Raw genomic sequence first — 24,011 nt, 5'->3', positions numbered from 1 at the left:
ATTTCTAGCATAAAAAAAAAATCAAGAGTCCAGAAAGGTGGGACAAAAATGCCTATCTATCATCTTTGAAGAGCTCTAAATTGTACTTGAACAACCCTTTGGAGCCACAGGCAGTCCAGCGGCTGGGGGAGTGTCAGAGCACAGCAGTACAGGGAAGTCAACACTACTCCAGTTCTCTACCACATGGAGATTTCCCCCCCCCCCCCCCCCGAAGAACTGTCAAGATATTGGTCAGACTGGCTTTATGGCCCAGGCCCCTGAGCTGTCACATCTGGACTTCAGTATACACAGTTGCGAGGTCTGAATGCCTTATGCATTCCAACCTAAGGCCTCCAAATCCTGATGATAAACTTCAGGCCCATGAATAGTTCCACTGACTTTGGAGTGACTACTCATGTGCTTAGCGTTTGGAGGATCAATGTCTAAGAACATTGAGCCTTCTTACAGGTTTGGTAGATGCTCCTGATCTTTTAGAAGTTTGCTCTAAAAAACAACAGCATTAGATGACAAAGCAATACCTAGTCACGCTTGCCCTGAGTGAAGATGATTAGTTTTAAGGGTAACAGTGTGTATTTAAGAATGGAATAGAATGTTAGGACTTCCTCTTATTTTTTCCTTTTTGTTTACTATATGTGTAAAGGTCTGTCATAAGGCTGGAAACGTTTTGACATAATTAAGGTTTTTGTGCACATAGAAGGATTTATTCTTCCATCTGCTGGACAGTTTTTCTGAATCAAGATTCCAAGAATGAAAAGAAAAAAAGAATGGTGTCAAAAAGAGGGGGCGGGAGCAATTGCCACATATACTTACTTCTAGTGCATAATATACAGGTTTGTCTCTGCCCAGTTTGTAAGCCACTGTGGTCAGAAGGCCATGTTCAGACAAAACAGGCTAAAAAATAAAATATGGATAGTGCTTGAATGGGAAAAGTCAGGAGTCACATTTCTAAGAGAAATTACTGCATAAAATACTGTAAAATAGTAAAATTAGAAGGAGATGTCCTTATTTATAAAGAGTAAAGGAGAAAAAACAAAATTTTTAGTATAACAGGTAAGTAAGTTTAGAAACTAAATTAGCCAATGTTTTAGCATAGTTCCCAATCTGCAACCCATGGAAACTTGTTGATGCTGCTTATTTCCAGAAGCTTCCAGGGTCTTCACCGCAAAGAATAAACTGGAGGCCTGCAGAAGCAGCTGGTAACAAGGATCAGACTCAAGCTTAGCTGCCTCTAGACTGGAACTGCGAGGCAAAAAAGAAATTTCCAAGAAAACAGAGGGAAGGCAATGGAAGTAGTCAAGGGAGTAGAAGAGGAGCAGACAGCTAAGGGAACAGGGAACCAACAGGCAGAGAAACATGTAGGTAGAGGCAGAAAAGCATATGCAAAAGAACAGGGTGAGATTATGAAAGTTTGTCATTTCCCTTTTTAGCAATTTAGGAACCACAAAACAAGGAAATGGAGCCTCGGCAAGCGACATGTTGACTGAAATGTTGCTTTCTAGTCTTGTAGATTACAAGATGCCCTTTTTCCGCACCTGCAGGAACTATATTAGCAACTTTTAAGTGGAATAAGAAAAACGTTGCAGAAGTTATTTTAAAAGACCCATGCTTAACAAGACAGCACATGAGCACACACAAGTGAGCTATTTTCCTTTTAGACCTTTTGTATATTCAATTGTCTGCTATTATCATTTGTTCTTCATTTTAAAACATAAAATAATCTTGCTTAATCTTGTGCAGATTACACACTTTATGACCTTGCACCAAAAGAAAAAAAAAAAAACAATAAAAAAAACTTATACGGGGATAAGGAAGTGAAGTGACTCAAGGAGATACCCAGTAGGAAAATGTATGAAGGGCTTATGGAACAATATCTGCTTATTTAGCAAGAGAAGCAACTTGACTGAAAAATACATACTCCTAGCAAGCTATTTCCAATTCAAGCAACCAACCTTTTGACCTGTATTGTAAAGCAAGAAACATCCTGTTCCATACCTGTAGTGGAAAAGACATAAGGTAGTAATTTATAAAAAGAAAAAGAAGAACCAGGAACAGAAGATAGCCATCTTTGACATTCAGTTATCACAGTTGAGTTATGGGAATGTCATGATAAGGCAACTTAATATAGCAAAATACCACCACCACCTTACAACTAGTCTAGGAGTAACTTGTAAAATGAACTTCGTATAAAACTTAGTTGAATTATGTCTCCAACTTTTAAGTGAGCAATTAAGGAAGAAGGGCAGTTTGCAGAGCTTGTAATAGGAAGAGTAATTTTAAGACTATAACTACAAGAGACTCTCACTAAAGAGAGAACATTTTCAGAAACACCACACAATGGGAGTGGCACATTTTCAAATTCTCTAAGCAAATATGAAGCTGACAAACATGTTTATAAAAAAATTCAGATAAACTACAATAGGTTTTCATCATGTGTAATTAAAAACACAGTGAGAAATTCCTTTGTAACAAATGCAGGCAACAGGTTAGCTTAAAATAGTAATGCATGAAGTATTTCAAAGGTATATTTTGACAAAACAATTGATATGTGCATATGAAACAAGTAAAATGCATCCAGAAAAATAAAACACTACTTTTTAGTGTCTGCATTTTTTTTTTTTTTTTAAACAAAAGCCCTTATGGGTTAAAAAAAAATTCTTGTGTCAGTTACGTAGATCATTTTGTGTTCCAGTAAAGTAGAAGACAATTAAATGGTAACTTAGGGTATAAACAGGTGGTAAAGTGGAGATTAATAAGGAAAGGATATTGATCAAAATGCAACTAGCAATGAGCACACTTTCTTATATTGTGTGAAAAACCTATTTTGCATTAGGAGGTTGGCTCAGGCCTAATTTTTAGACCTGACCCGGACACAAGCTCACCCAATGCTTACAGGTCAAGCCATTTTTCCAACCCGACCCTTCCCCCTGAACCTTAGGTAGCCCCACTGCTACCTCCTGCCCCAGGGTCAGCTCTCCTCTTCCTGCCTGTGGTGTCAGTGCAGCAGTGGCTGTACTACTATTCACCGCCCTCTACTGCTCTGTGCGAGTGGATTGAAATTCCTTGGCATACTTGCCTGGCTGCACATGAGAGCGCAGCAAGGTAGTGACGGCCAGCAGGAGCTGGGCAGACAGCTGCTCCCACGTTGACCTGATCGGGTCTAGTTCTTTTCCCACCCAACCCAGTCCCGACACTTTTAGTCCGATTGCATCAGGTTTCAAGGCTCTATTTTGCATGTACCCATTTGCTCAATAAAGCATGTGATCGTGTGAGAGCTGGATGCTTAACTGAACAATAACTCAACTAAGCAAAGAATTATGCATCCGCTGAATGTTTAATTCCACCTCCGCAAACACTTCAGATATGTTTTGAAACTGTACTTCTCCAATTTAATTGATCAGCTACTCTACCAAGGGACAAGGCTGAGAGGTGAAGATGTCCTAACATTTCTGGCCTTAGGCTAAATGCTCCATCCAAAATGGAATCCTCCCTTCTGATCTAGCATGCTGGCTGAGCACTGACATGCTTCTTGCCATTCACCCTTACACTGTAATCCTACCACGCTCCAGCACCTGTGTTTGTTGTGCTTGGGCGACTCAATTTATGAAGGGAGATTTTATAACTTTCAGATTTTGCAAGACGCACCACTATATCCTGGGGATTCTTCCAATTTGATTTAGTTCCTTGCAGTAAACTTTTGGAGCTATCAAGTTTCAGGGTGTTCAGTATTTTAAACTGAACCAAAACCAACATGACCCACCTACCACAAGTCAGTACAATAGACCAGGTCCACCACAGTAAGGACTAGACCAGCTTTTTGTTTAAAGCTCGACTCTATGGGTATGTCTACATTTAGGCCGGGAGGTGTGATTCCCGGCTCACAGAGATGTACCCATGCTAGCTGTCCTCAAGCTAGCACTGAAAAATAGCAGTGTGTGCTCTGCAGCATGGGCAGTGGGTGGGGAAAGGTGCCCAATTATGTTCCCAGGAGTGTCGGTGGGACCGTACTCGGAGCAGCTAGCCCAAGTGGCTGTCCATAGATACACTGCTATTTTGAGAGGGCATCTGAGCTCCTCTGCCTGACCCCCTTTGTGAGTTGGGAGATGTAGGGGCCTCTGCCCAACTACTGGAATCTGACCCTTTCCACATCCCTGTGTGAGCAGAGAGCTAGTGGGCTAGTCCTCCTGAGGGCATCTGAGCCCCTCTGCCTGCCCCCAACCACATGAGAGTCGGGATATGTGGGAGGCTTATCCCTCTAGGAATCTCTCTCTATCCTCCCCACCCACCGATGCGAGATAGGATGTGGTGAAGCCCTGCCTCTCTGGGTGGAGTAAGCTTAGAACAAGCATGCTTGGAGAATGCATCAAGACAACACTGCTGAGACTGGGGTGAGGATATATGCATATCATACGCTCCCTTGCACTGTGGAGGGGGATGGTAACACCCCCTCATATGAGTTCACATGTCTCCGAGCTGTATTGTTGTAGGCCATATTTATCTCCATGGCGTGTTCTCATTCAGCTAAGAACATCTAAGGAAAAGACAACTTCACACCACTGAGCCTCCTACGCTGCAGCTGGATGTGTAGACCCCCAATGACTAGGACTCAGACTATTCTTGGCTCTGTCACTGGCATGCTGGGTGACTGTGGCCAAGTCATGTCACGTCACCTCTGTGCCTCAGTTTCCCCATCTATACAAGGAGAAAAATAACTTTACCTCCTTGAGCTCTGACGTAAAGCATTTGTAAGTGCTAACACTTATTACCTATCCACAGAAGCATCTGAACTGCACATCTATGTGATAATTACAAAGGCCTAAGTGACCACTAAATCCTATCAACATTTTTCTTTAAACAAAACAAAAACAAAACAAAACGATAGGAAAACAAACATTAGAAAGCTTCATTAACCTAGAGTGAACGTTGCCCAAACATAGCTTGTGCGCCTTCAAAGTGTCTAAGTCAGCAGAACTCAAACTTGTGGAAAACAGGAAATAGTGAGTTAAGGTAAATGTCCATGCAACTTTAACTCTGTCCCCGTGGAGCGGTCAATAGCCACTGGGAATTATCTGCATTCACTGTGTTAGCTGTAGCTGGTTGAGAAATAAGTTGGAGTACCTTTAAAGAGATGTGATTGCAATAGGAGGTGATCGGGGTTTGGCCCTCGGTGGGTGTGCGCGCACGTGTGCGTGAGCCCCTTCTCTGATCCCTGTGTGTGAGAGACCAAAGGAAAAAGGGACACATGGGGTAGCAAGAGGTTTCTGGTTAACTGGCAGAGGGGGTACATATTGGGATCCTATAGGTTAGATATATGCACCATTATATTTACCAGAAGGTGGCATGTGAGGTATCTACTGTAGTAAGATGAGGCCCTGAGACATAAACCCTTGGTATCAGAGGCCCGGTATGAGGCCTGAACTGAAGTAATGGTCAAGATGTTGCTAACATAAATCAAAGTTAGGCTGTGAGCCAGAGGCAGGCCCTGCTCACAGAAGTTGGCAAGAGGAAGGCTGCTAAAAGAACGTGTGCCAGGACGGCATCAGAACAGCCCAGTACAAACACATCCCACACAGATAACAAGGAACAGGCAGACCCAGCCTAAAGACAGGGTCAAAAGGACAATATGATGGATAGACAATATGATGGATAGACTTGTTTGTTCGAACCAACCTGTACCAGGAGAAAGGCAGCACCTTAATGCATAGAGGGGCTGTACCTCAATGCGTTCAATGATGTGTAACCTGTTTGTACCTGGGTATAAGAATGCATCCCTCAGTGGAAGTCTTTGTCTGGCGTAGAGGGCAGTGAAGAGTCCCGCCACTGATTGAGCTGGTCCATTGTCAGGGGGCACATATTCGTAGTATGTCCTGTAGAGTCTGCGGGGAACTATTACTGTGCTTCGTTTGACAATAAACCTGGCCGGGTGCCTTTGTACCTTATCGGAGTCTGTGGTCATTGGAGGTTCTCTTGGGGTCTGCTGTGCCAGCGATCTGCAGAACTGGGGCAGCACACAGAGGGAACACACGCACGCAGCCGACTGTTATCAGCATTGAACAGAGCAGAGCACCACACTGGTGGCATCTGACGACATCTACCAAGAACCAGTAGCCAACTGGTTGTCATAATCATTGCAAAAATGTGTGTGTATATATAATGTTGAGAGAATTATGTATCTGTATTGAAAATTATGTTCGTAAGGTATGAGAGCTAAGGCATGTCCCCAGAAGGGGATAAACATGCTCCTGTTAGGTAGGAGGGAAGAGACATTTATCTCTCTCTGGTTGGTCATGTGCATATTGCGAGGTGTGTTTCACAATGGAGGCCTAGCTACAATTTGAGCTGAATTCACAATCTCTTGATTAGCAACTGACAAGAAAGGGACACAAAGGAAAACATAACCAGCAGGAGGGGCATCCTGTTTCCGAGTAAGGACAACAGGTTTTTTTCGGAGGTGGGGTGGGTAATAACCCGAGGTACAGGGAAACACCCTGGATGTTTGCACTGACAGGCAAGCTAACAGCGTGCTTGTCTCACGAATGACAATCACAGCCACGGTTGGCTGTAATACGCTGGAAGGATTTTGTGAGAGCTTTTCACTGTAAGTCATGACAGTAGCTAGTTAAGTCAGTGTAGGTTCTAGAATGCGTGCTCTCTAACTCCATTAAATAAACTTCTACCTGTTTTCACTATGGATTTATCCAAGTGCTGTGTGTTAAGTGGAGCAGTGATCCGAGGTGTATCTGGTATGCTGGGATGTACTGTTTTTTTGGAAGCTGTGAATACTGCGAGTGTCCAGTGGACAATCCAGAGAGACGCTCGGAGATTGGAATGTGCCTATTGCTAACCTATAGAGGGATAGTGGCGCCTGTGTGCACTGAGAGGAGAGTGCTTGTGTTGCCTGTGGCCAGTGAAGGCAGGGAGCTGACCCACAGCAGGCACACACAAGGATTCCTCATGCTAAGGGCAGGTAGTAAGGAGGTGCTTCATAATCCTGGGAAGCATCACAACACGTAACTTGGGATAGCCAGTATGCCTCATTTCAGCACTGCGTTGTGTAGGCGATGTCACTAGCAGAGCATGGGGTGGTTTTGCCAGGGGAACTGTCGCAGTTAGGTGGGAGATAAGAGTAGTCTGAGGGTCTAATGATGGGTAAGTGAAGGCCAGTATTTGATGGCATTGTGTCCATAAGGATGAAGGGGCTGAAGGAGTTTAGTAGGTGTGGTGGTCTTTCTGTGGAGTAGGCTAAGTGTGTGAGTGTAGAGCAGGCATAGGTAGCTCCTGTTCAGTACAGGGCAAAAGCAGAGTGCAAATACATGGGCTTACTGGGGCACCACTCAAAGCGGGCAGAGTTCAGGCTGAATGGGCACGTACCTCAACTAGATATTTCCTGGTTTTCACAAGTCTGAGTTTTGTTGAAGTAGACATTCTGGAAGGGCACGAGCTATTGCCAGGCAACCTTAACAGAATTAATTTTTTTTGCCATTTAATATCTTTTTAAAAAGGAAAAGAAGCAAGAAGGAGAAGGAATTGCAGACACCTGCATTCACAAACTGCTAGTGTTTAGCCTTTGTAACCTTATCCAGCTTTCCCCCATCCCTCCTACATTCACAATGGAGGACAAAGATGATCTAGTATTTGCTTTCAATATTGTTGTGCTAACTTACGTGTTTTTCGCTTGTCCATCCTTGAAACACATTTGTCCAACTAGAGCAGCAGATTGGTCACCCAGGCACTGAAAGGATAGACATGTTCTTAGCAAAGACGTGCATATGAATCACTGTGTAACAACAATAACCTTAAATCAATTACTTCTAGGCCTATAATCCCAATTTGGGTCATGTACACTGTAAATGAGAAGGTAGTGAACACAAGCGCAGTCTTCACGAATATTCATTCCTTCTCCCCTCTACTGCCAATGAAAAGTGCCAATTAGTACCACTAGCTATGGTAACAATTAATTTAGTAAGTGTGATCAAGTGCAATATCTGCATGTGTTTGACATTAGTCGCCAAATTCTCAGCTCACTTCAAGATTTGTGCATGTAGATCTGGTTGTCATATGGCTAGCTTTCATTTTCTGATGAGTTATCCATTTATGATGTTTACTTACTGTGAAGCCTCCTACATTTCCATGGGACTATTTGTGAGAGTTAAATTGCTAACATACAGGAGAACCTCAGAGTTATGAACACCTCAGGGGAATGGAGGTTTTATGTAACTCTGAAATGTTCATAACTCTGAACAAAACGTTATGGATGTTCTTTCAAAAGTTTACAGCTGAACATTGATTTAATACTGCTTTGAAACTTTACTATGCAGAAGAAAAATGCTGCTTTCCCTTTATTTTTTTAGTAGTTTACATTAAACACAGTACTGTAATGTATTTGCTTTTTTTTTTTTGGTCTCTGCTGCTGCCTGATTATGTACTTCTGGTTCCAAGTGAGGTGTGTGGTTGACTGGTGAGTTCGTACTTCTGGTGTTCGTAACTCTAAGGTTCTACTGTACTTGTTTGCATGATCAGGCCTTAATTCATTAATTCACGATGGTCTTCATTATTTGTGTAAGTTAGCAAGTATACTGTACTTGTTTAAAATGATTGAATTTTGTTGCAAATAAAAAAAAGTCAGTTTTCTAAAATAATCAGTTTATTTTTAAGTTATATCCAGTGAGGGTCTCTCCAAGCAGAGCCAAGTCCTCATGCCAGAATTCAAATTGAAGAAGAACTCACCCCAGAAATTGGCACACCTGTCAGGGCTCCGGATTTCTGACAAAAATACAGAAAGAAACTTCAGTTATTTCACACTGCTTGCTTATCAATTACTGTAACATTTAAGCAGTAAAGGAAAGACACTCCTCAGTTTTTAATGGAGATATGCATGCTTCAGGTGTGGACAGAAACAGTTGCAGCAAAGAGCCCTCGTACCAGAATGGGTAGTAACTTAAAAGCAAGGCGTGTCACTGCCATTTCAAAAGACTGCCTTTAAAATTTTTAAAAAAATAAATAAAAAAATTAGCATTTAAAGGAAAACTGCTTTGACTAAACAGGTTCAACAATACTGAAAATTTGCCTCTTGGCACAAGCTAGATATTATGTTGAAGAAGACAGCTTGCAACAACGCTTTTCCTTCCACTCAGAGGCGCTCCACAAAAATATTGTAAAAACTCTTTCTGCTTGTTTGTGTTTTCATACTTTTTCATTTTACTATCAATGCCATATGGTGTAACAACTGTCATGGATAAAAATGGCATTTATAGATCAACAGTCTGCTCGCTAATTTTGAGATAAAGATCTTTCCACTCTCAGGAACCCATAAAGTGCCATTGAGAGCTACATTACTTGGTCCAGCTCTCATTGACTTCACTTTATATCATAATGACATCTCTTCAAAGCTACTCCAACTTATTCCTCCACCAGCCAGTCAGCTACATCTAACAAGTGAATGCAGATAATTCCCATTGGTTATTGTCACTAGAAAATAGCCTTCTCATGGAGTCTCTATACTACAGGCACTCCAGCAGCAACTGTACCATTGTTGCATAGATATTTTCTACATCGACAGAAGGCATTTTGCCATCAACGTAGGTAATCCACCTCCCAAAGCAACACTCCCTATGGGGGAAGGTGGGGTAAGTGGCTTCCTCCCCTCTGTAGAATAGAAGAGAGAAGCATTGAGGCAGAGTGATGCCTTCCAGTTAAGGGATAGAGCAGGTCCTAGTGCTTACAGGAGGAATTTGGATCGCTACAGCAGCTTGGTTTGAATTCTTGTGTGCACAGCACCTCTGCTTAATCCAACAAATCAGGTCTAAAATCAAAACAGTAAACAGCAAGATTCATGCATTTACTCCATAGCCTAAGATAGAGGAATCCAGAAACCAGTTTTAGTTGTTAGTTTTCCATATTAGGTTAAAATAAAAAGCAATCTTGTTAAAATAAGAAACAGACTGTCATTTGTGGTATGCTAGCATGTGGCCTGTAACAATAAGGTTCAACGAGATACTATGAACAGGCACTTTCCTATTACAAGTGATTGTGATAAGGTGATTTAACAAGTAAACAATAACAGAGGTCTTATTTTAAGACCACATAGTGTTTTCAATCTAAGCAGCACTTCAAAAAAACAACCATGTGCTAGAAAGTTTCTTCAGCGGTATTCCTGTAAAGGCATCACCAGGAATCAGTCCTATTTAAAATATCCTTTGCTTTTGTTAACTAGTAGACTCTTTCTTGAGCTGTGACTATACATTTTCATTGAAGCCATGCATAAGACATGACAGTGCATTTCCAATTAGGAAATCTCCGTAGTCTCCACAACTCCCATTTTAACTGATTGGGCTTTTTGATAGTTTAATATTAAATTTATTTAAACAAACATTACAAACCTTAATTCTATTACACTGAAATACCAAGTGTTGTTCTCATTACAAAGCCAGACATACCTGTTTCTCTTTATAAATATGAAATTGTTAAGCCTTCAAAATTTATGCAAACATACTAGTTACACTGGTCACTTAACCGCAATGTCTCAATCTGGAGACAGTAGCTGGATCTGTTAGTTTTACAAATGTTATGTTGCATGCCTCTAAGTAAATGGAAATGCACTGTATCTGAACAGAATGGATGAGACATAACTTGTGGACAGCCTAATGAATGTCTCTACTCACCAGGCTAGGGCACATTTTCTACAGTCAGCAAGAAAATAATAATAGGTAGGAAGGAGAAAGACAAAAAAAAGATTATAATCAGCTATCCTGTCTCGTTTCCCGTGATCAGCTTTCTCTCTTCTTCCAATTGCTGAATTGGTTCAAGTCAGAATAAAATTCACTCTGATCTAACCCCTTCAAATTAGTAGACGCCAACTAAGATTCCTAGTAGCATTCACATTTAGAACCTGGTTAAAAAAAAATTAAAATAAAAAGCTACAAGTGGGGGTTTTTTTGTTAAATTAAGAGCAATCCAGAATCTTTTTCTGGAGTTAAGATAAAAGGACACTCTTCAAAGCAAAATAAACTCCCAATAGGCAAACAGGATCCTGTCCTGCAGCCTTCATCCAGCCATGAAGTTCTGTTATTAAGTTCTGCAATTAAGCACCACCTCTTTTCAACTGCATGACCACGGTTCAGCAATCACTCCTGGGAAAAGTCTCTGCAAGTGCTCTAAAAGCACCGTTTGATTACAAATACATCAGCAATGCTCCAACATGTTTATGTAACAAACTTTACAGACACACAAGCAATTAGAATTTACTTCTCAAAAGGAGGCAATCCAAGATGGAATGTGCATTTCTTCCAACTCCCACAGAACCCTACCAAATCCTTTACTCAATCCCACAGGGATGCAACACTGAAAGGGACTTACCCAGCATGCCTACCACCAGTAAGACTCGCATGGAAGCTGTCCATGAGAGTTTTGGCTGTTCTGGGAGCACGGTGGTCCCAGGAAGGGCACTATTTGAAGCTATCTTATTACTTTTAATCTGCTGCTTATAGATTAATTCACCAGCTACTTATCAAAATTCAATAAGTAGTTCACAAGTATCAGATATTTACTAGTCTCAAAAAAACCCTTCCGAGTTTTACTAGTTTGACACTCATCAAGAGTGTTATCTGCAATGATCTTAATTTGACATACTATTAAAAAGGCTATCAGATACTGACATCGGATTCATACCGTTTGATAAAGCAACCCACATTGTTCTAGAAAACTAGAGAGCTATTAGCTTGCTTTTAATCAGCCCCAAAAGCTATATCTTTGAGAGTAAGTTTAAGAAAACATACCATCAAACCATAAATCTCAGAGGAACTCCGCACTTTTGGAAGTATTTCCATAGGAACGTCAAAAAAACTGCAAAAAAAAAAATATTTTGCATTTAGTTATGCTAGGGAAATTGTTTTACATTTTCTACTTTGAGACAAATTAAACATAATGTAAAGGGAACTTTGATATCCATATCTTAGATCATGACCTAATGTCTTTCCTAGTAAGATGTGGGAGAGCATTGGAATGTTTGAGTTATGAAGCAATATTTGCTTTGCTCAGCATTTTATAGACAGATCTAACTCCATTTTTACAGTTGGAAAAATCATTCCTATTTTGAAATAAAATAAAGCGAATACATGCTGGAGTACCAAAGAATTTTTTAAGTTTATATTTAAAGCAATGAGACTACCATTTTGCACTATGCTTGTGTAATATGCTGAAGGAGCAGTCAGATAACTCAGAAATTAAAGGCAAACTTAATATTTAAATCACTTCTGTGTACCTGGTTTTCAATATAGAAAGACACTAAGATCTGGCCTCTTCATTAATCCAAACAGAAGTTATGTAGCTCTTTAGAGATAGGGTTACCAGATAGCAACTATGAAAAAACGGGAAAGGGAGTTGGCCGGGGGGTAATAGGCGCCTATATAAGAAAAAGTCCCCAAAAATGAGATTGTCCCTGTAAAAACGGGACATCTGGTCATTCTATTTAGAGAGAATAAACCCTAATTGTTATATTCATAATAAATGCAACTGATCGCTCTTCTTAGTCACAAATGTGACCAGACAAGCATTGATGGAAGATTCTTATTTTGAAAAGCACAATTAGTGTCTGTCTTTACACCTCATTGATTAATACAGCTATTTCAATAGATTTAAATGAAAAATTAGACTTACTGGCAGAGTTCAGAATCCCACTCCAAGGAATGAATGTTGAACAACATTGTTCTACTGGCATTGGTGACATCTGTACAATGAACACCTCCATTCTTCCCACCTGTCAAACTCTGGAAAAAGCAACCAAGAATATTAGTAAATAAATAATAATAATAATAAAAAAATTAGTCAACAGTTCAAGCAAAATAATCCAGTTACTAGCCCACCAGTAACAGGTGAAAGTTTTAAAAGCCACAGTTTAATAGTCAGTTTTATAGTTAGTAAGAATGAAATCAATAAACTATTTTGAGAATTAGAAATAGTATTTTTACACCCTTGAAATAAGTTGGAACTTTGATATTTTTGCAATATGTGAATGAAGAGCTAGACAAGAATATCCATAATGGACAGAATATATAATGCATATACACAAAACAGATATTATAAAAGGTTACCGGTCTAAATTTTATGTAAGTTTTAATTTCTCCTCCACCCATATGTTCTAAGGCAGCTGATTATTTTTTTTTAAGTTTCTTTTTTAAATTTTGCTTGTAGCCACACAAGTACTGAGAAAGTTCCACAACAGGTATAGTTCTGGTTATGTGACCTCCAGAGGATGCCTTTATCATCAACAGTTGGTATAAAGGTGGACAATGAAAATCTGTTGTACAATTTATTTTTTAAATAAAAGAACCCCCATACACATACCCATATAAGCCATGAATCAATGGTACCAAACATAGCTCGCCCATCACGAACAGCTTGCCTGATCTCTTCCACGTTATCTAGGAGCCACCGAAGTTTCACTGCACTGAAATACGTGCTAAGTGGAAGGCCAGTCCTAGTCTGCAAGAGTGAGAGTCATTTAGGACATGCCATGAGTTAATCCCCTCCAGTGACTACTGTACTTGTCTATGAAGTTAGGGAAAGAGAAAGGAAACTCAAGATTCTTTATTTAAACCTAATTTTTCTTCTTTTTTTAAATAAGACCAAGCATTCCCAATACCGTAAAACTGTCTCACACCAAAACCAAAGATCAACATGACTATGAACAAAGATCACAACAACTGATCAGTTGAGAGTTCAAAGACCTTCCAAGTGGCAACAAGATAAAGGCATATACAGACATCCTATCTTGTTTATGATAGCTGCCTGGGGTAAGATAGCGCAAACTGATGTTACAATGACACTGAAAGGATGAACCTTCAGTTACATTTGTAGCTTTACAGCCAAGCAAGTTGATATGCTGGTTCACTGACCCACTCCTACCAGATATGGCTATAGAACAAAGAAGCAGGACATCATTTGGCCAGCATACAGCCACCAGGTTAAAAGCTGAATGTGAAAGGAAGATGGACTCTAGTGAAACAGCTTCTCAACTCTCAAATTAGCCATACTAAATTAATGCTATAAATTAAAAGTTACTCTAATAATTAATTTTTAGTATGACAAACATAGGATGGGAAAGTGGGTTAAAGACAGTATTAACTACTAGTTCTAGTGGAAGCCCTAACTCTGAGTTTAGTGGGTTTAAGGGTTTTAGTGGTACATAATGCCCAAGACTTCAAATAGAAAATCATTAAACACACAGAGACTATTTGGAAATCTTAATTTAAAGCATTACTAACTGGATATTCTAGAAAAATCCCTTACCTTAAAAAAGGATGAATTTTGCCCTGGAATTATTTTAAGAAGCCTCTCAACTGTTGGCTGGGTTCTCAGGTCAAGCCACACTACAAATCAAAATAGAGCACACACACACATTTATAATAATTTAACCACCATTTGCTATTTGTCAGAGCCAAAGAACAGTGGAACTGTATAGCTTCTGCTAAAAATTGCTGAAGTCCTTAAAGTCAGGAAACTGACACTAAAATATTTTTAGTAAAGAAAAAATTGACAGGAAAGAAATATTCATATGCATATTTCTGTATCATTGTAAAAATGTAGAAGGGACAGGTAACCTCATTCTATTTGCAAGCCTAACTGGTCCGTAACATAACAATATGACTTTCTACAAAGAGAGGCTACCAAGGATATATTTTGTGTTTCTCAGTCTATTCATGAACAATACAGAGGTCAACCAAGTGATTGAGTAACAATACTTAATAGTTTACCAGAAGACCAAGGTCAACTAGAAAGCTTAAAGTACATATAGTAATAGGTTGATCATTTACTATTTCTGTGCAAACACTCAACTACAGCAGTAAACAGTGTTAAAGAATTACTGATGCTCAGCTTTACCTAAGATAAAGTCTTAAACATCACACACTTGAACATTAAACACAAAAAGCTACTTGGAAGGAAGAACTTAAATCCCCTCTCTCAAAGCAATGCCAAGTTCAGGTTTCTGAAAGTTCTTAGGACCCTTCAATTCTACATTAAAAGACAAGGCAGAACTTCAGACCTCTGACAGACAAACACAAGCTGTGAACATTCTATTTTGCTGAAGCCCTATTAAAAGACTTATTAAACTAAATTGTGAAATGATAGCTCATCTTTATTATTTATCTTTATTTATTTATCTTTATTTATTTATTATTTATCTTTATTTAACTAGGATATTTTTCTGTGTAACTGCAGCATCAGTGGGTGCAAACATACAGCTTTTGGGAAAGGCCACCAAAAATTGTCATTATTACTAGCAGGTTCTAACAAGATTTATATGGGATTTCTAAAAATCTGCTAGTACAACTGCAGCGAGGCTGTACTGAAAGGAAGAGTATATAAGCTTTAAGAAGCTATATACACCAGGTAGGCACTGATACACGTACCAATAGCATTATAGAGAGGTTCTCCAGTTGTCTTGTCCCAAACCACAGTAGTCTCTCTCTGATTGCTGACTCCAATAGCTGGAAAACAAAGGGGGTTGGGGGGGAAGAGTACACTTTAGAGATTTTGAGAGAGCAGGCAGGGAAGAAAAGGAAGTGAAAGGAAAATAAAAACCTTTTGGCTTGTGCCTTTTACATTCTTGGTATACCACTTTTCTATCATTTCAAAAAAAATTGAACCCTGCTCTACATCTCTTATTCTTCTGTTTGATGTTCACAACCTGACATGAACAAAGAAACTAAAGTTTTGTAACAGCAGGCACTGCAGCGTAATGTGATCAGTATTTCATCCATTAGCTGTCTAACCTCTTTGCAATCCCCAGAGAGAATTTTATTGGGTCTATTTGGCAAAACAATGCACTGCTGGTAAGTGTCAGCAATATCTTCTTTCCCCAACATGCAGAGCTTTTTTTGACATGGGGCTAAATCCTGCTTCCTTTCTAATCACTGACTTCATTACTAGATGATCTGACCTTCCCCAGTCCCAAAAGCATATTCTGAAAAGCGGCTAGTTACACGTAAGAAACTGCAGCAATACCTTTTATGTTGGTGATGTCTATGTTTAGCTGGTTCAATTTCCCACATGTTTTCTCCACACATTCATAAACGGACTGCAAAATTTCCTTTGGATCTTGCTCCACCCATCTTTAACAAATATTTGACAGCAATCAAAAAAGAAGCAAATATGAGGCAGATGTTACATTTATGGAGAGCTGCATAAGAATTCTAGGAGCATTCCATAGAGTCACATGTTCACACTATTAAAGAGTATCAAAAAATTAACTCAGTTAGTTTTTCCCTCTGGTCAACTTGTTCTGATTCCACGGCAGAATGACCAACGTTATTCTGCATCATATAGACAGTGTTTGTTTAATCAAGCAGCCTAATAATTTGAATAGTCAGTCTCACTTTTTCTCTAAAAATGCAATGTGGATATTTCGAAATCGGAAGAGCCTTTTTCCTATCTTCTACAGATACATGTATACTACCTCAGGACAGAGGGGGAAGAGTCTGGGGATAACACCAGGTGAACAGTGTACAGCAAATTTAGAGATAGAGAGTAAGTTGTGCAGACTTCATAGGTGAAGCTGGAGAATGTAAATGTAGGCAAGTCAGTCAAGAAAATGACTAGTTTCACCATTTTAAGCAAGATTGGACAGTGGAAGAATATGGGTGAGAGACTATTGTGAGGGTTGAACATTCATAAACATTTTTAGGAGTTAATAAGATTTCCATTAGGCCATACAAAGGAGGGGAATTTTTTTTGTTTTTAAAAAAGGATCTGTTAAATTATTCTTTCCTACCACTCTAAAACATTAGCAACCGATTCCATATTCTTAACAGATTACTCACTGGCTTCAATTGTAATTATGCATACATAGATCCTATTAAATAGGCTTTTGCCATGTTGAAAGGTAGACAGAAACGGAATAGAAGATATACAGAGATCATACCCTTCTTTAGGGAATTTCTGTTTTATTTCTACTTGATGGTGACTCAGGAGCTCTGCTGTTTTCGCATTAAAAACCTGCAGATAAAAGGATACAGATTAAATAAATTGATGCCTACAGGATTAGACAAACCAGATATGAGGAGACAATAATAAAGTGAAGGTATGTTACATTTCCATTGAGCATAGGGTCGCCAACTTTCTAATCACACAAAACCAAACACCCTTGCCTGCCCCTTCGCCGAGGCCCTGCCCCCCACTCACTCCATTCCCCCTCCCTCCGTCGCTTGCTCTCCCCCACCCTCACTCACTTTCACTAGGCTAGGGCAGGGGCTTGGTGTGCGGGAGGAGGTGAGGGCTCTGGCTGGAGGTGTGGGCTCCAGGGTAGGGCCAGAAATGAGGGATTCAGGATGTGGGAGAGGGCTCTGCGCTAGGGCCAAAGGGTTTGGAGTGCAGGAGGGGGCTTAGGCAGAGGGTTGAGGTACGGGCTCTGGCTGGGAGTGTGGGCTTTGGGGTGGGGCTAGAGATGAGGGGTTTGGGGTGCAGGAGGGGGCTCAGGGCTGGGGTGCAAGAGGAGGTTCAGGCTCCTGGAGGGATTTGGGGTGCAGGAGGGGGTTCCAACCTGGGGCAAGGGGATGGGGTGGGGTCAGGGCTATGGCTGGGGGTGTGGGCTCTGGGGTGGGATCAGGGGTGAGGGGGGTTTGGGGTGCAGGAAAGGGGGTTGGGGTGTCAGAGGGGATGCAGGTTCCAGATGGGCAGCACTTACCTCAGGCAGATCCTGGAAGCGGCCAGCATGTCCAGCTCATAGGCAGAGGAGCCAGGTGGCTCTACACGCTGCCCCCTGCCCGCAGGTGCCACCCCTGCAGCTCCATTGGCTGCGGTTCCCAGCCAATGGGAGCTGTGGAGCCAGCGCTCGGGGCAGGGCCAGCAGGCAGAGCCTACGTGGCTGCCCTTGCGCCTAGGGTCCCTTTTTGACCAGGTGTTCTGGTTGAAAGCCGGACGCGTGGCAACCCTAATTGAGCAACCTAGGCCTGTGTGTAAAATTACACCAAGTGATGTTAGATGTGATAGCGGCTTTCTTCATCCCCACCCATGCTTCCAAGTCAAGTAGCTAGTCATGAAGGTGGTAAAGTGATTTCATTTCTGTACTGTCCAGAGTGATAAAATTATCAGAGACTCATTTCTGCTATGATTCCAGAGAACATTGCCAGCTGTTAACTTGTCCCTTGCCTGGTAGTTATGTGGCATTACACAAAATATACTATGGTTATGTCATCCTTCCTCTTCCCTCCATCTACGCATCTTGTGTTTCATCTAGTGTAGCTTAATTGCAAGACTGAACAGGTAAACTCTTCAGGACAGGAAGGGACTGCCTATACTACAAGTTCGTACAGTGCCTAGCATCAGGACTTCTAGGTGCTATGACAATAGAAATAATCTCTTCCTCAGTGCACCTATCCAACTTCCATTAACGATTACGAGGGCTTGTGTGTGCACGTCAAGAGGAAAGAGATAATGAGACTTAAAAAAAAAAAAAAAAAAAAAAAAAGTCAGAAGCCTAGTAACAAAACCATTTGCTAAGCATTTCTTTCACTAAGATCAGACTTTTTTTTAGAAACACACATCTTTTGGCACATTAGCAACATTCATACTCTCATACACGCTCCCGAATGGAGGACAGCGTATTCCTGTCTTTCTTTCAGCTAAGAAGGATGTTGGCACAAATGGGTGAAGTCACTCAGACAGCGTAATGTCAGCACATTTTAAGCCAGGCCAAGCTTTCACTCCTAAGCCAACAAGGGCTGAAGCACTGGGAAGGCAGTGCACTCATCCCCATTTTGCCAGCCTTGGTGTTGTTTCCCACATAATTATTTACCCCCAGCAGGACGCTGTCATCAAGGCAGTCATTTTGCAATACACAGACTTACGTGCTCATTCAATTCCCAGCACATGTGATTACACACACATTGAATTCCATTATAATGTTTAGTCCCCAAAGGTATAAATGAGAATGGAGAAGCAGCATAAACTAATGTGGCTAAGAGTAAGTCAAAATCTTTCTATTCAGAAGTGGAAGGTAACAATAGAGTACGAGAACAAACTGGTCAGTTGTTTTATTACTGTATTTGTCATTTTGCTTACAGAGACTATGGGCTTGGTGACTATTCCTTGCAGTGAAAAAAAAGTTTACCAGATTCCAGAATCTACCAATCATTTCTAAAGAGTGTCAAGCTATATGTTAGGTATCCCATTTCTTTTCTTTTAATGTGATTCTCCTTGTTATTCTGAAAACGTTTTGTTTTTAAGTTAGACCAGTTTTGTTGGTTTAAGTTGTGTCTTATGCTGTTTGGGAACTGCACAAAGGCCACCCCAAAAGAAAACAAAACCCTCATAAAAACAATCATCAGCCTCTAAAAAGAAGTAGAAATGGGTGTTTGGAGTCAAACATATAGGATTTTTGGTAAAAAGGGAACAGACTAAAAACGCCTCTCCCATAAACTGTTGCTTCCAGGGCTGCCACTTGACAGACACAAAGGACGTGCCACCTGACAAAGGATGAAACAAATTTAAGGGACAAAAGGTGACAGTCTGCAGTTGTGCAGTATTTTACTTTATTTTTCCTTTTAAGTAATCGTCAAGACATATCACAAGGTACCAGTTAGAATATCTGCAATATTTTAATTTTCTTAAGTATTTTCTGGTTGGCTAGGCTCACATAAATTCTGCCTTGCCCTAAGAAGTTAGATGACGCTACTTACTCTTGTCAGCTAGTTAACAGAATGAGGCTGAAGAGGTCACTTTAGTTACTGGAAGCCAAGGTTTCTTTTAACTAGTTGCCGTTTTTGGTTAGTCAAAGGAAGAGTGTTTACACTCTGATGCAATTTTACCTGAAGTGTTCATTATATAAAATGTTAAAACAGAACAAAGATTCTATTATAACACCACCTCTCTTTTAAAGTGAGTAAGTGGCAGGCTGACAGACCTAAAACCTGGGGTAACAGATTTAGTCACAACACAGGCAACAGCCACCGAGGTTCTCTGCTCTACCCAGCCAAAGTGCCTCAACCTTTACCCAACAGGACCCTCTCTGTAGGCGAGATGGTAATTCAGTCTTGATAGCCATCAATCCTTGGCCTCTCTGAAACTGCCAACAAGTGTGCCAATTAGTGATGGTAGTGCTGGTAGCTTTGTGCTGTGGAAAGCTGTCCAATGTGAACAGGGATAAGTCAAAAAACAAACAAACAAAAAAAACCCTCAGTCTAATTCCCTGTCAAATGCCAAATACTCTTGGTGATTAGTTACACACCTGGGCCACTTAGGAGTATTTGTTTTGTCTACCTGATTTTTCCAGCCATGCTTTGAAATACATTTTAGTAGTATCCAGGGGGTTTAAATGCAATGTAGGATTCACACACATTTTTCTCACTCACCTAAAGAAGACAATCGCACAGCATTTTAGCTCCATGACCATATTTTTATTCCTGACAATAGCAAATATCACTTGGAAGTTACCTAAAATCACATGGTCAGAGTAATAGTCACACTGCTGCTACAAGTGCTTCTGTATTAATAATAGGCATAAGCAAGATGAGTAACTGTTGCCGCCTACTGAGATGGATGATGCAGACATAAAAAGAAAGAAAAACAGTTGGAAATGATAGGGAAAGACATATACACCTCTACCCCGATATAATGCGCCCGATATAACATGAATTCAGATATAAAGCGGTAACGCAGCGCTCCGGGGGGGACGGGGCTGCGTGCTCCGTCGGATCAAAGCAAGTTCGATATAACGCGGTTTCACCTATAACACGGTAAGATTTTTTGGCTCCCGAGGACAGCGTTATATTGGGGTAGAGGTGTATGAAGAGGAAAACATGCATAGGAGCCAAGACAATAAGGTGAACAGGTAAGAAGAGGCTAGATCTAGTGAAAAACAGACTAACGGAACACTAGACTTGTAACAGTAGATTGGCACCTGAAACATTTCCCTTGTAAAACGGTATGCTCCCTCAGCACAGTCTCCTCCCATTTAGTGTCATTTCTATTTTATGTATATTCATTTATTCTGAGTGAATGGGGTGCTAGGGGGTAGGTCCCTCTATGCTCTTTTCACCATGCTGGTGTTTATGAGTTAACTCTCAGCTCACTGAGGTAAAAGGAGATCTCTTGACACACAAGTTCACGGCACTTTTTATTTTTGTAATATTTCAATCACACTGCTATTTTAAGAGAACAGCAACATTTTGCAATTTATTAAATTAAAAAAGAATTAGCAGTGGTTGCAGGTACTACACCTGCACCTATATATATATTCCTGGAAATTTACAATCACACTTTTGTTTTTTAAAAATATTTTTCTCTTCTGTGTGTGTTTATAATACAACCAAACTAATCTTACAAGGGTGAAAGCTAGTCTGACTACATACAAAACGCTGTCAAATGCACACATTTAAAAACAAAACAAAACAGACTTTTCCTCCAATTCTTATAGTTAAGGTAACCTGACACATTACTTCTAACTAAAGTAGATTAAAAAAAGGGAATTTTGAAGTTGGGAGCGTCTCTTAGTCTACTCAAAAGGGGCTTATGCCAAATAAAGCAGACAACCTAACTTCAAGTGTTAAAGTTTTTCCATATTTTCATTTTCCTAGTCGGCACATGCAAGGTAGCTGCATGTATTGCCACCATTAAGAACTTTCCTCAGCTGCCAGTCTGGAATTCCTTTCCACACCCAGATTTTATTTTGTCATTTGACAATTCTGTAAGGAGAAGGGCAAGGGGAAATAAATTTTCACATAGGTCAAGATGACACTCAATTCCAGACTAGTCTCCCTCTCCAGCAACTTATCTGCATGGAATAGATTCCATATAGGATTTTTTTTTGGCAACCTGCAAGAACAAGAACTTTCCCCCCCTAGTTTGTATACTCTGTGCATTTGGCAGCACCTTGTATATAGTAAGTTTCATTCTCTCTCTGTATGATTAGTTTCCACATTTTTTTTTAGCCTACTATGATCTCCTACAGTCCAACATTCTTCCGCTCTGTTGATCAGAAACAAAACATTTATCGGCAATTTACATAATTTAAAACTCATTCCTAGTCACAAAAATATGCTGAGTCCACAATTTTTGCATAACATCACCAGTGAGAGTCAAAGGGAGCTGTGCATGCAGTGAGATGGTGGGAAGGTTGAATGAAGGTTTATAGTACACCTCTAACCCGATATAATGCGATCTGATATAACACGAATTCGGATACAACGCGGTAAAGCAGCACTCCGGAGGGGCGGGGCTGTGCACTCCAGCAGATCAAAGCAAGTTTAATATAACACAGTTTCACCTATAACGTGGTAAGATTTTTTGGCTCCCGAGGACAGAGTTATATCGGGGTAGAGGTGTAGAACAGCACCCAAATGACTGGGGCCTCCATTGCGATTAAATTCATTTATTTAATTATTAAATAATTCATTAATTTATTTTTACAATTCCCTTCTCTACAATTTAGTTTCACGTTCTGCTGTGGGAAACAAGCTGACAATCAATTCTGGGAAATAAGCTGATAACCAATTCCGGTAATCACCCTCCCAAATAACTCCCCAAACTCATTGCAACTGCTAGCACAGGAACATCCACCTTTCAATGCTACAAAAACTCAAAAACTTCCCACCACAAGTTTAATGGTAGAGGTGTAAATTCAACTCACAAAAGAAAGGTAATTCCATGTTAAGGCTTTAAAGCAGGGGTGGGCAAACTATGGCCCGTGAGCCACACCACGCGGCTTAGCCTTGCTCCAGTGGTCCGGCTGGGGTGGGACCACACCACGCGGCTCCTGGAAGCCGCAGCATGGCTCTGCTCCGGCTCCTACGTGCTCCAATGGGAGCTGCAGGGGCGGTGCCTGCGGATGGGGCAGCGTGCAGAGCCGTCTGGCCCCGCCTCCACGTAGGAGCTGGAGAGGGGACATGCCACTGCTTCCAGGAGCTGCTTGAGGTAAGCGCCGCTTGGAGCCTGCACCCCCGAGCCTCTCCCCATGCCCCAACCCCCTTCCCCAGCCCTGATCTCCCTCCTGCTCTCCGAACCTCTCAATCCCAGCCCAGAGCACCCTCCTACATCCCAAACTCCTCATCCCCAGCTCCACCCCGGAACCCACACCCCCAGCCGGAACCTGCACCTCTTCCCTAGCCCTGATCCCCCTTCCACCCTCTGAGCCCCTCAGTCCCAGCCCAGAGCACCCTCCTACACCCCAAACACCTCATCCCTAGCCCCACCTCAGAGCCCACCCCCTCTCCCGCACTTCAACCCCAATTTTGTGAGCATTCATGGCCCACCATACAATTTCTATTCCCCGATGGCCCTCGGGCCAAAAAGTTTGCCCACTCCTGCTTGTGCAGAGATACTGCAGCACATATGCTAAGTAAAGAAACATTCTTCATAAATCCCTAAGATAACAGGACATGTTACATGGATTTTTGTTTCCTTGTTTATAATAAAAATCACACACTGAGGTATTAATGAGCCTTTAAAATACAACAGACTTAAAATTTTATATATAAAATTATTTGTTTCTTCAAATAAATACTGGAAATGGAATATTTTTAGGGAATGCTGAAGGAAGGGAGTATTTTCCAAAATATAAAGATAAAATGTATTAAATTAATATTTGGAATATTTCTGTAACTGCAAAATGACATTTCAAAAAAAAAGTTAGGGTATCCCTCCCCCAGCTCCTGGCTGCTAAAGCACCTACAACTCTTCCCTTTGCAAGCTTCCTGGTTCCCCAAAAGGCTACACTACTCTTCCCACCCAGCCCAACTCAGGCCATCCACATCTACTTGTGTGGTTATAGAGCACACACCCAGTGATGAAGAAATAAAAATGGTCCATTCACTTACTCTGCTTCTAATGCCCTATGTGTAAGAGTATTTTGGTTGTAGAGGTAGCCTTTGCTTTGGAAGAAACAAAAAAAAGCTCAATGAACATCCAAAACCAGTTATAAAACTCTATGTTATGAGTATATCCCCTCCAGACACCCTTCATATGGTTATTAAACTTTTGAGAACAGGAACCATTTCTTCCCATGTGTTTGTATAGTACTTAGC

The 24,011-nt window shown here is 40.9% G+C and overlaps 1 protein-coding gene across 3 annotated transcripts in view; it reads right to left on the bottom strand.

Moving 5' to 3' along the window:
* The window catches only part of LOC112107598 (glycerol kinase), a 42,154-nt gene that overhangs the window by 17,112 nt on the left and 1,031 nt on the right, over positions 1-24,011 (bottom strand). For 2 of the 3 annotated variants that reach the window (XM_024201365.3, XM_024201370.3), the window contains exons 2-13: positions 16,916-16,989; positions 16,000-16,106; positions 15,405-15,482; positions 14,284-14,363; positions 13,339-13,476; positions 12,652-12,761; positions 11,772-11,838; positions 10,659-10,676; positions 8,725-8,760; positions 7,662-7,729; positions 1,950-1,992; positions 811-891 (exon numbers count right to left, since the gene is read on the bottom strand). In XM_024201365.3, coding sequence (XP_024057133.1) covers positions 811-891; positions 1,950-1,992; positions 7,662-7,729; positions 8,725-8,760; positions 10,659-10,676; positions 11,772-11,838; positions 12,652-12,761; positions 13,339-13,476; positions 14,284-14,363; positions 15,405-15,482; positions 16,000-16,106; positions 16,916-16,989 — 900 coding nt within the window. The remainder of the gene's footprint in view (positions 1-810; positions 892-1,949; positions 1,993-7,661; positions 7,730-8,724; positions 8,761-10,658; positions 10,677-11,771; positions 11,839-12,651; positions 12,762-13,338; positions 13,477-14,283; positions 14,364-15,404; positions 15,483-15,999; positions 16,107-16,915; positions 16,990-24,011) is intronic. The other variant, XM_024201366.3, reaches the window with a different exon arrangement.

The sequence above is a fragment of the Terrapene carolina genome, unplaced genomic scaffold (assembly GCF_002925995.2).
Source record: "Terrapene carolina triunguis isolate 2854851 unplaced genomic scaffold, T_m_triunguis-2.0 Scaffold22, whole genome shotgun sequence".
Lineage (NCBI taxonomy): Eukaryota > Metazoa > Chordata > Testudines > Emydidae > Terrapene > Terrapene triunguis.
Note: the sequence above shows the minus strand (reverse complement) of the source record. Positions and strands in the feature narration are given on the sequence as shown.